Source organism: Manduca sexta, chromosome 15, assembly GCF_014839805.1.
Source record: "Manduca sexta isolate Smith_Timp_Sample1 chromosome 15, JHU_Msex_v1.0, whole genome shotgun sequence".
In the NCBI taxonomy this organism is placed as follows: domain Eukaryota; kingdom Metazoa; phylum Arthropoda; class Insecta; order Lepidoptera; family Sphingidae; genus Manduca; species Manduca sexta.
The window spans coordinates 3,786,920-3,799,246 of record NC_051129.1 but is presented as its reverse complement, the minus strand read 5'-3'; the positions used below and the strand labels follow the sequence as shown (position 1 = coordinate 3,799,246).

Sequence of the window (12,327 nt, the reverse complement as noted above, 5' to 3'; positions counted from 1 at the left end):
TTGTCGCTAGTCATTATTCTCCGAATGTCAGTGTCTTTTCTTGCTGCCATTCTTAAGCTTCGGCGCTCGGCAGACTGAAACCGTTTGTTAAAACGAAAGATATATTTTTGTTTTATATAGTTAACGTTTTAAAAACGCTTCGCGCTATTCGTACATTTGAAAAGACGCAGACACGATCGAAATAAACTTTTGATGTACGTGTCTTTCACGAAGCCACGTTTAAAATAAGTGTGCGCGATGTAGCTACAAACACACCGATTAGAGGAATATATACGCAGAGGTGGAAATGTATACTGAAAACTGTATTTGTAAACCAATAGCTCGGTTGATTTGTTTACACTGTCGTCTCTCGGAATGCGAAGAGATGCGAGAGATGCAGGCGCGGCGCGAGGCGGCCCGCATGCATCCGAACTGGAAGAACGCATTAGCCAAGTCAAATATTTAGAGGGCACAAACGCAGGTGCTGCGATAGGAAGAAACCGAAACGATGTAACCCACTGCTGAAGTGGCGATATTTTACAATACAAACTAATCGTTATAAACAACGCTACGCGTTACTTGGGTTTCGTCCGTACACCGAAATGGGTAAAGTTCGGAATAATCACGCCGGCCCTAGATCCTTCTCCATTAGATAGGTTTAGTGAAGAATAAAGTGTTAAGTTTAATTGGGGAAGGTTTTAGCGTAGTTTGCGATTGTGTCACTGAACTTTCTAGAGTTGTAGATAAACACTGATCTCTCGTTAAGTACGTACAATGACGACGGACTACATTGTGTTTGGCTCAGATTTTGTCCGTTCATAAAATACACTAATTTATATAAACGCGATTTGAACTTTATCAAATCTTGAATGAATCTCGAATGTGGTGGGGACGCGAAGACGTTTTGAACCGTATTGCAGACAGTCTTCCACCCCCTCTAGATGATCTATGACAAACTATAACGATTTTTTTCAAATAGAGTAATGTAAGATAAAAACGGGCAAATACTTCAGTTTTTTCATACAAAGTAAACGCTCAGTCACATCCGATCCCCTCATACGAAGCCCGGCAACTTTAAAATGAGCATTTTTCCGAAGAGCTTTGCGTGGTAGTAAATTAAAGGATTAGCAAGTGTTGCGCGGTGTCGAGCGTTCACTATGTGCGGTGATAAATGAGACATTATGTTTTTTTTGTTCACAGGGTGACTCTCCGTTCGGTAAATCCGAAGCTTACATAAAACTGGAGCAGCTCGGTGAGGGTTCCTACGCCACAGTGTATAAAGGTTATAGCAAGTGAGTATTCATTCCTTTCCTTGTTTTTTTTTTTTTTTATGATGTTTTATCACGAAGCGTTGCTCCCGGTTCCCTTGGCGTGCAAGAATCTTTGTGGTTTTAGATCGTCAAACATTTGTTGGTGGTAGGATATACTTAATATCTGGCCGGATAGCGATCGCCATACACAAGGTGTTAAATCCCGCCATAGCGGCCTACGTAAGTGTGTCGCGTCCGGGATCAGCCTGTCTATATACGGTTACAACAGGCCGGCATAATTGTGTCCACTGTCGAGGGATAGTCATCTCTCGTCAGTCGACATTCTATTGGACCCCACTCCACTTACCATCAGATGCAGTGCGGTAACATTGGCGTGGCCATACAGAAAGAAACGAAATAAAAGGTGTAGTTTGGGATTTTTTTGAGATAAAATAGCTTGTAGTTAATCCAGGACATGGTCGATCTGCCGTCATTTATCATGGTCTTTCGAAACTCCGTTAGTGGTTCTTGCGTTAATTCCTAATAAGCATCAAAATATATCCACAAATTAAGAGTAGTATAATATTAGGAGTACTTCAACGTGTTGGTTAAAGAATAATAAAGAGTACGCTCTAAAAGTAGGTCATGTTTTAAGTTAACCAAAATAACCTAATTAGCATAAGTTTCATATACCATAAGTATCATTAGTATACAACTCAAGACTCTTTAGTATTCACGAGGCTAAGTTCGTCCAAGGGAAGCACCATCGACAAAATCTCGTCTCACAAACTCGCATTTTCATAACAATTCAAATGTAATTCGTTCCTATAACAGGGTTATTTACTACGAAGCACGAACTCGCATTTTTAAAACAATTCAAATGTACGTAGTTTTTATAACAGAGTTCTTAACGATGTTTAATAGCTTTTCTAACGCGGAAGCGGTTAAACGCACGTCAACACAAGTTTTTCTAAAACTCCGCGGAAAATTATAACATACAGCCAATCAGCCAATAAGGAAGCAAATCTGCACACCTTGTAAACCACTTTACTTGATGACGTTAATTAAATCATAAAGATAGTACATTATATAACTCCGCGAGTGATTCGAGTGTAAAAATGTAAATTTAGCGGTGGGATTAAACCCAACGCTCCGGGGGGACTTGTTTCACTGAATCATGGACACGCCCTGACGCATAAGTAAAGAGCTCTTTTATTTGCAATCCGATATCATTCGACGAATTTCCGCATTACTAATTTACGTTAAGCTCTGTTTTAAATTCAAAAGTAGGATGATAATCTTGCAATGTTTGTATTTAATAACGTTTAGACTACTTCTACTCGCGGCTCAGCCCTTGGGAATGTTTAAGAACGAACATTTACCAAATGGAAGTTAGTCTCACTAAGCGAATAAAAAATGAGGACCACTAATATTGCCACAGATTATCTAAGAAAAAGTAAAGGTTACCCGTTTATAATATTTTATAGTCTGTATCTTATTTTTGTGCTTAGTATCAGCCCGGAGTCTGGAATTTGTGTCAGATATGGCGATAGGCTCGCTCCCTACCACATCATGGGTCGGAACACACTTAGCGGAAAGTGCCCTGGTTGCGTCTCTACATACCTCTCGGGGATAAATGCGTGATGTGTGTGTATCTTATTGATAAATCTAGGCTTATGAACAAATCGGCACAATTTTTATAACCGTCGAGTGACTTAACATTCTTTAAACATTGTATTCAGATGGCATTGTAAAAATAATCATTTTCTATTGAAACAAGTAAAGCAAGATAACAAATGGTTATCTTATCGGATGAAATGTAACTATTTTCGGTTGCTACCGCGGTTTTCTATGTTATAATTAACTTTTTAGCCTTCATGGTTACTGAGGGACCGAGGTGCTGGTCGTCCGAAAAATTAAAGTTACAATATCTGTCTATATTTACTATTATATTGTCTAACATTCGCGTAACCATAAGAAATCATTATATCATCAGTTAATAAAATTTTGTACAATATAATAGATTAGATAATAGAATGACATAGATTAATAGAAAATTAACGCCTAACATGGTGACACTCTATTTTAAGAAAATTCATAATCGTTTGGGAGCCCGCTTAACCTCGAGTAATAATATATTACATTAGACGTACTACATTTATTATTCCATGTATTCTAAACAGCCTTAATAAGATATTTATAACATAAACGCGACACGCATGTTGCTCAGTGAATTTTGAATTAAGACATGTCACGTATCAAAATGGCTCATGTTGAGAATATTTTTCTTGATCCTTTAAAAGATGAGCTACATTAGGTTACGTAAGATTTATGTTGGATATTGTATGTTTTTGAGTTATTCTCTTTCTAGATTTGTGTGTTCATGACTGACAAGTGTCTTGTTTTTTTATATTAGACTGGTGTAGTAACTAGTAGTAAATGTATAAATGCAATGTTTAAAATGTTTGTCTCCTGTTCGCCTTCCTGATTTCCATTTGTTGTTCCTACTGGAAGCACAGGCTCGCGATGCCACTTGGCGGATCCATTATTGACGTCACTCAATATGTAAAATAGCCCTCTCCTATCCTACTCCGTGCCGACTTGAAGCTTGATTTTTACGTTCCATTTGCGTCCCACAATAGAATTTTAAATTTCACGAATACACTCTACGCTGATATTACGCGATTATTCACTAAAAGCCGTGAGGGATTTGTGGACGTGGACAATGTTCGCATTTTATCACACAGATTTTTGTTGTCACGCAAATATTGGTTCGAAAACTAGGTGTATAAGTCGAACACGGCCGCGTAAACGTTATATATTTGTGATATAAATATTATATTAGTGTAAACGTCGGAGTTGGTAGTGAGGTCAGGTGGAGTGGGCCAGTCGGCGGTCGGTACGGAACTCGCGCCGTTCATTGCTCGTGAATATTGAATGAGCCGCTCCACCTCGCCCATACCGCCAGTAATAAGCGTGTTGAACTCGGAATTGTCGTATTCATAACTTGGTGAAACTTTGTGCGCCGCCCATTGCTCGGCACTCTCAACGGTGTAATAAACGTTGTCTGGAATTTGACGATCTCTTCTTACTACTACTTATTGAATGTCTCAATGTTAGGATTGATTAAGTTTACAAGGCTTATCGGTAGTTCAAATTGGTAGTCGGACTCAAATAGAGAATTTAAAGAATTTGTCATTTTCTATGCCACACATAATATTTCTGACTTGGCTTAATCAGTACCAACGATCATTAAACAAAATATTCACAAATCTAAAGTCGAAACGTTGTAACTATCTATCTAAAATTAGACGCAACGCAGCGGTCTCACAACTTCCATATTTCAATCTGAACATTTTGATAGTACCTGTGAAAACACATTGACGTTGAAACGAAAGCTTGTTCAGCGTGTTAGCGGCAGTAATTACTGGCTGCTTTTATAATGTCGGGGAGCTGCTGCCGCAGTCGCGTCTCGTTCATTGATGATTAATGACGCCCTCTTAGTGACGTCACTCGAATCATTTACAAACCGCGGCTTGTAATTAAAGTGCACATGACTCATGCAGGCATATCTTGACTGATGTCTTAACAAAAGCCGAGTAAAGCGATAAACGCGCTCGTGTTATGCGCTAGCTTTTAAGGCACTGTAACGGTTTGGATGCGTGAGTTATTGAATGGATGTTTGTGTTGTGTTTATCTATACTATTATATAAAGCTGAAGAGTTTGTTTGTTTGTTTGTTTGTTTGTTTGTTTGAACGCGCTAATCTCAGGAACTACCGGTCCAAATCGAAAAATTCTTTTTGCGTTGGATAGCCCTTTGTTCGTGGAGTGCTATAGGCTATATATCATCACGCTATACCCAATAGGGGCGGAGCAGTAATGGCTCATCTTAGGAAATACCGGTCCAAACTGAAAAATTCTTTTTGCGTTGGATAGCCCTTTGTTCGTGGAGTGCTATAGGCTATATATCATCACGCTATACCCAATAGGAGCGGAGCAGTAATGGCTCATCTCAGGAAATACCGGTCCAAACTGAAAAATTCTTTTTGCGTTGGATAGCTCTTTGTTCGTGGAGTGCTATAGGCTATATATCATCACGCTATACCCAATAGGAGCGGAGCAGTAATGGCTAATCTCAGGAACTACCGGTCCAAACTAAAAAAATTCTTTTTGCGTTGGATAGCCTTTTGTTCGTGGAGTGCTATAGGCTATATATCATCACGCTATACCCAATAGGAGCAGAGCAGTAATGGCTAATCTCAGGAACTACCGGTTCGAATTTAAAAAATCATTTTGCATTGGATAGCCCTTTGTTCGTGAAGTGCTATAGGCTATATATCATCACGCTATGACCAATAGGAGCAGAGCAGTAATGGCTAATCTCAGAAACTAGGAGTTTGAACTGGGCCCTTATTCTCTATCCCGCACGTTATTTTTAACAGTGCGTAACAAGCACGTAACACAACACATCATGTTTAGGACTATAGAAATTTGGCTTACAGAATACCATTTCACGCACATTTCTCAATGATAACATGACACGGCCGCGTTACGCGTTTACACTATCATACAGAATAAGGGTCCTGAATAATTCTTTTTGTGTTGGGTAGCCCTTTGTTCCTGGAATGCTATAGGCTATATATATCATCACGCTATGCCCAATAGGAGCGGAGCAGTAATCGCTAATCTCAGGAACTACCGGTTCGAACTGAAAAAATATTTTTGTGTTGGATAGCCCTTTGTTCCTGGAGTGCTATAGGTTATATATCGTCACGCTATGACCAATAGGAGCGGAGCAGTAATGAAACATGTTGCAAAAACGGGGACAATTTATTAGTTATGAGAGCTTCCGTTGCGTGCGCTGCGTAAACGGTTAAAGTTATGCAACAATGATGTATGACGGGATTGTTCCTCTTAAAAAGTTCTAAAAAATATATTATAAAACAAAGTTCCCGGCTGCATCTGTCTGCCTGAACGTGTTAAACTCAAAAACTACCCAACGTATTAAGAGGAAATTTGGCATGGAGACAGTCTGGGACCCTGGGAAGAACATAGGCTCCCGGGAAACTACTACTTTTATAACGGTAAACTTTAGCCTGAAAAACTTTATAACGCGGGCGGAGCCGCGGGCAAAAGCTAGTATCGTATATTGTAGGATGAATTATAATGGTCATTTGAGATCGAAATTTAATCTGTTTTATGCTTTACTTTCGAAATGTGAGGTTGGTTTATTATCACGGAGCTAATGTACTTTTGTATTTCTGCTCGTACGTATATTTCACAAAATGGCTAATTATTATTATGGTATAGTATGGAGTACTTCAGTGGCGTATTTGTATTGCATGCGCGGTACCCTGGCGCACTGAGGTCCTGGATTCGAAATTGGAATATTCTTTTAAGTATCAACCCGAAATCTGGGGATAGAGGCGTGATCTGTATTTTTATTACTATGGTCAACAATATTTCATAAAATTGCAGATTCCCAATGTTTTATATCTAAATAATCTCTGGTATTCCTCGCCTCCTACCACGTATCCTCACTAAATGATCAATCGTATCTCAATAGTTTAACGCAACAAGTGGTGGCGCTGAAAGAGATCAGACTGCAAGAGGAGGAGGGTGCGCCGTTCACGGCGATCAGGGAGGCGTCGCTACTCAAGGAGCTCAAGCACGCCAATATCGTCACGCTGCACGACATCGTGCACACGAGGGAGACGCTAACGTTCGTGTTCGAGTTTGTGGTGAGTTTTTGTAATGTCCATTAGTCTTCTGTTTTATGTAGAATTGATGATGCAACGTGTTATCGTGGTGTTGTGTAGTCAGTAGTGTGTAAGAGTATACAATGTGTATGGTTAGTCGAGGGACCTGTTGAATGATATTCTGTGTTTGAATCTCGTCCCAAATATATAAAATACATGACTATTTTTATTTTTTACGGGAATCTTAGTGTCTAGGTATTTTCGACTGTATGTATGATTTTAAGTATGGCCGGATCGGATCATTCTTAAAGTTCATATTCCCAAGTAATTACTGATAAGAAGATAGGTCAAACAAGTAGCTAGCACACGGTATTCGCACGTTAAGACCTTTTTTACGATATTTTCTTTTTGGATTTATTGTCATTTTTTTTGCGATTAACTTTATTAACAGCCGCCCTTAAATAAGTCTTTTGACTACAAATATAGTCTAATAATGTCTAATTATCTCGTCTCCTCATTTCCTATATACCTCTATAGTTCAGTAACAGTTTATAGGCAGTTTACGTGCTTATATGAAACTTGGATAAGAACGAAAATTTACCTTACATTCCCTAGTTTGTTCTATCATACATTGAGCTCAAACAGCCTTGGCTTCATTAAATTACGGGTATGATGTCTAGACCGTTAGGGATTCCGGAAACTTATTATCCCGCAATAAAACGTGGAAACAAATAAACTCTGATTTTATCAATTATATCGAACCCGGGGCTTCCTGTTTCAAAGCCGAACTATCAATCATTCAGCAACAAAGACTAGCTTGACTCACAACATCTTATTTTTTTTCGCGTGGTGAGAATGCTACGCTACCACCACGCGAGGGGTGAATGGAACGGTTATGTTGCTTTCACCGGTCTTACGGCCCAATGTCGACACTCGAGAGTGTAGCGTCATCCGAGCAAGCATGGGACCGAGTCCCGGCCCCTGTATACGCCCTACACCGGCATACCGACCAAAACCCGCGGTGGCCTTCATCGGCGCATACAGGACGGCCCCGGGATATCTTGTTGCACTGCGATAGTTGCGCGGTACCGTCCCTGCGCGATTCACATCTAGTATTACAAGCAAATAGTAGAGGTGGTACATTCAGGTCACGCCTAACATTCAGGTGAGTTTAGTGATATTATCTCTAATGGTTAATGGAAATGCGTCTTTAATGCATGCGGTGATATAGTGCCAATTAGAACGGCTAGGTGTGGTCTAAATTATTATCATATTATTAAAATAGTTCGTGCTGTTTATTAACATAGGTATCTCTGTTTTATTACTTTAATCAATAATCGACGGTAATATAACGTTGAGTACTTTGCGAAAGGTTTATTATAAGTGCAGTTTGTAGTAATCTCATTGGTGAATTGATGGAGTTGTTAGACTTTAAAATTTATGGTTCAATGTTCAGGTAAATGAAATTTGTGTGATCTATAAAAAACCATGTGAACGAAATTTGTGCGGAATTTGGCGACGGACACGTCTCTTTTTGTATCATGGGACGGAAATAAGTCCAGAGATACTTCAGTGCACTTATTGCGCACGTGCACACACATGTTTATGTGTGTATTGTGCAGTATTGTTGTATAACGGTTAATCGCGCCGGCTTAGCGGATTATTGCAATGTTTGTATGGTAGTAGCCTCCATACTCAATTACACGTAGAGTTAATTAATCCCACTGAATTGTTAAATAAATGTTGTGCTCATTCGTTGTATTGGAATAATACAGTACAACAATTATAGAGAAGAAAAACTATTGAAACTTTATCACTTTCGACCACTCCAATTTGAAAATTGGTAATGTTGAACTTCATTTGTTTGTTTTATAATAGTCTAGCTAATGAGCCTATTAAGTCTCGATAGTAGACGATCGCCGTCCAAACAATTATTGGTAAAGAAATCGTGTATACATTCCTGACGTGGCCGGATGATTATAAATTGCGTTATAGTATTTAACTGTTTGTTTTTTCAATTTTAGAAGCTATTAGATTTAGCCTGCGTGAACGGTTTTGTGGGATAAAAAGTAGTAATGTAGCTTCCTATAAGAAAAAAATATCAATATTGAATAAGTCGTTCCTACTAACTTAGGCATAACTCGAGAGAGTTAAGAAACGAATTAGTACGTTCAAAGAAACAAACAAACTCTTCAACTTTATTATATTAGTATAATTTACTACCATTAACAAGAACTAACCAAAATAATCAGATCGAAATCTATCCGTCCTAAAACTTGTTGTCAATTACTAGATTCCCATTTCTAGGTGTTTATGCATTGTTCTTATTCGACAGGACACAGATCTGTCACAGTACATGGAGAGGCATCCGGGCGGTCTGAACCACCACAACGTAAGACTGTTCATGTTCCAACTGCTGCGGGGGCTCTCCTACTGCCACAGGAGAAGAGTTTTACACAGGTCGGTGGTATTTATTTATTAATTTTAATAAGAACGGATATATCCGCACTGGGCCAATGTGGTGGACTAAGGCCTAATCCCTCTCAGTGGTAGAGAAGGCCCGTGCCCAACAGTAAGACAGTATATAATACAGGGCTGATATTATTATTATTAGAACGGATAAACCCATTACACTAATTGAGTCTTATAAAAAATTCGCAAAGCTATGCAGTTTTTTTTTATTATGGCAATTATTGCGATGAGTACTCGTGTGTTCTATGCTTAGTTAAAACACAAATTTACTCGATCAGCTGTAAGTCAAAACTCGCCATCTTGCCTCTTAATAAAGTTTAAACTAGGAACCGGTGAAGTTTTTGACAGCTATTTAAGCCATTCCTAAGCGCCTCTTAACGCTAAAACAAGTTTATAAGTAAGACTGATTAGGTTAATAATAACAACACATAACTACATCAAAATATTAAACTAATCAATAATGTAATTAATAATTACATGAAAAATGCGGTATCATGAGTTAATGTCACAAAAGTGCAAACATTCATACTGTTCATTCCAAAACGTATACATGTACTGCAAACTGATTTCACTGCAAATCGATCAAGAGATGATTAGTAACGTGAGAATCGTAGTAACGTTGAATGCTATTTATCTAATTGTAATTAGAGACGAAAAGTAAAAGTACTTTCGACTTATAATAATTTGATTCAATGTGCCATTAACCATTTGATTATTCCAATATTCTAGTCGAAATATTGATGAGGCTTTAACTTATTTATTCATTTTCATTTAAGACAGCATTCAATGTGCCATTAGGCATTTGATTATTCAATAATGTATTTGAAATAAAAAGGCTTTTTTGGAATTACCGAGTTTTTTATTATAATTTTAATTTTTTTTAGCTGTTGACAGTCCGATTTACGCAGAATGAGCATACAGTGTCGTAAAGATAAATTCCGAAACATCTTTTTATTTCAATGTCTAATATTCGCGTAAACATAAGAAATAATTGTCCATAATGTATTTGTTTAACCTTATTTAGAAAAACAGTTTATAATCAAAATCAAAAAGAAGAATCGTCATCACAAAAATTGTCTGTAAACCTTAATGGTAATAAGAAATCTAGTTTATAAACTGAATTAAAAGGAAGATTACTGATCACAAACATTGTCTGCAGGGACGTGAAGCCGCAGAACCTGCTGATCAGCTCTCACGGGGAGCTGAAGCTGGCGGACTTCGGGCTCGCGCGCGCCAAGTCCGTGCCGAGCCACACCTACTCGCACGAGGTCGTCACGCTGTGGTACCGCCCGCCCGGTATGGACTCCTTCATATTGCATGTTTAACACGACTTTAATCAAAATATTTACATAGCACTATGTTATTTGAAAGCGGCGATAGCCTAGTTGGTCGTGGAACGGACTGCCGAGACGAATGTCCGTAAGTTCAAATACCAAGAGCACACGCCTCCGACTTTTCTAAAATTATGTGTGTTTTCTTTGTGAATTATCGCTTGCTTTAACGGTGAAAGAAAACCTGCATGCCTGAGGATTTCTCTATAGGAATTTCGAGGGTGTGTGAAGTCTACCAATCCGCATTGGTCCAGCGTGGTAGACTTGAAGCCTAATCCCTCAGTAGTAGAGGAGGCTCATGCCCAACAGTGGGACAGTATTATAATATAGGGCTGATATTATTATTATTATGTTATTTATTAAGCTATCAGTCTGGAAGCTTTCCTGAAATATTAAAATAAAATAGCACTATAGTTTACAATATCTCCTGAGTACTTACCGAGTAAAGAAAAATAACACTACAAAAACACAAAATTGAAATATAACTTTACGGCTTTTATCGCGGTAATTTTGATTATAATTTTCTCTCGACGAAAACTGCTGGGGGACTTATGATATATTATATTATATCTAACATTCGCGTAAACAGAAATAACACAAAACAGTCACGAACACAAGTGTGTTAATAGCTTATTCGAATGTATTTGTTACTTCTTAATTCATAGTCATATATTGAACGAATTACTCCTCAAGTTATTCGACAATAGTGTAAACGAGGCATAACGGTTGACGTCAACTATATCTAGATGTATTTAACACAAAAACTGCAAGATATTTGAATAAGTGCATTGCGTTGACCCCATGCTTGGGTTGAGTAAGGGTAGGTGAAAATATGATTATTTTTATAGGCTTATAGAATTTGTTCGTTAATTGACGGCATCTAAAATATTTTATCCATAAGGGTAGTTGATAATTTACGTAACGAGTAAGACTTTCTATTGTCGATACTACCCACAATTTCAATCAACACGAATCTCCAGAATATAAATACTTGAAGTCTATCATCGAATCCCAAAATGATTTACGGAGAGTCATACAATGTAACGCTCCGATCCATCGACGATAGTAATTTATAAGGCATATATTAGGAACCAAATCCCGCGGTTTGCGCAAGATCTCTGCCAATATCCGAGGCTTAGATGTTACGTCATACATATTTCCAGTGCTCTTTCGCGGCATTCGAGCGTTTCAAGTTGATATCGTTGAAGTATGAAATTTCGCTAGATAAACGCGGATTTGGGTCGGTTGGAACTAAAATTTTCCAAGCTCTACCGATGCCTTGATAGGTCTTGTAAAACAATCGAGTTGTTATGAAATATTAAGGGCGTTTCTCGACTTTCGAATAAATACTACTCTTCACATTATAAGCTGACGAAATACGAAAGTCACTCTAATCTATGCTTCCAAATAAATGGTAATAAAATGAGTACTATTTACATATAGGTAGTTGTTTAAGACGATAACTGTCAAATAAAAAATAATTGATACTTGTGAAACAGGACCTAAATGGTTTTGGTGGTAGTTAGAAAAAAAATCGCAGATTTGTAGGTTAGATTTTATAACAGAAGGAGATTTTTATACAGAAGGAATCTTTA

The 12,327-nt window shown here is 38.1% G+C and overlaps 1 protein-coding gene across 3 annotated transcripts in view; it reads left to right on the top strand.

The window, feature by feature from the left end:
• Positions 1-12,327, top strand: part of LOC115441213 (cyclin-dependent kinase 14) — a 107,211-nt gene that overhangs the window by 86,630 nt on the left and 8,254 nt on the right. For all 3 annotated transcript variants that reach the window (XM_037439041.1, XM_037439042.1, XM_037439043.1), the window contains 4 exons: positions 1,180-1,271; positions 6,797-6,971; positions 9,265-9,389; positions 10,561-10,697. In XM_037439041.1, coding sequence (XP_037294938.1) covers positions 1,180-1,271; positions 6,797-6,971; positions 9,265-9,389; positions 10,561-10,697 — 529 coding nt within the window. The remainder of the gene's footprint in view (positions 1-1,179; positions 1,272-6,796; positions 6,972-9,264; positions 9,390-10,560; positions 10,698-12,327) is intronic.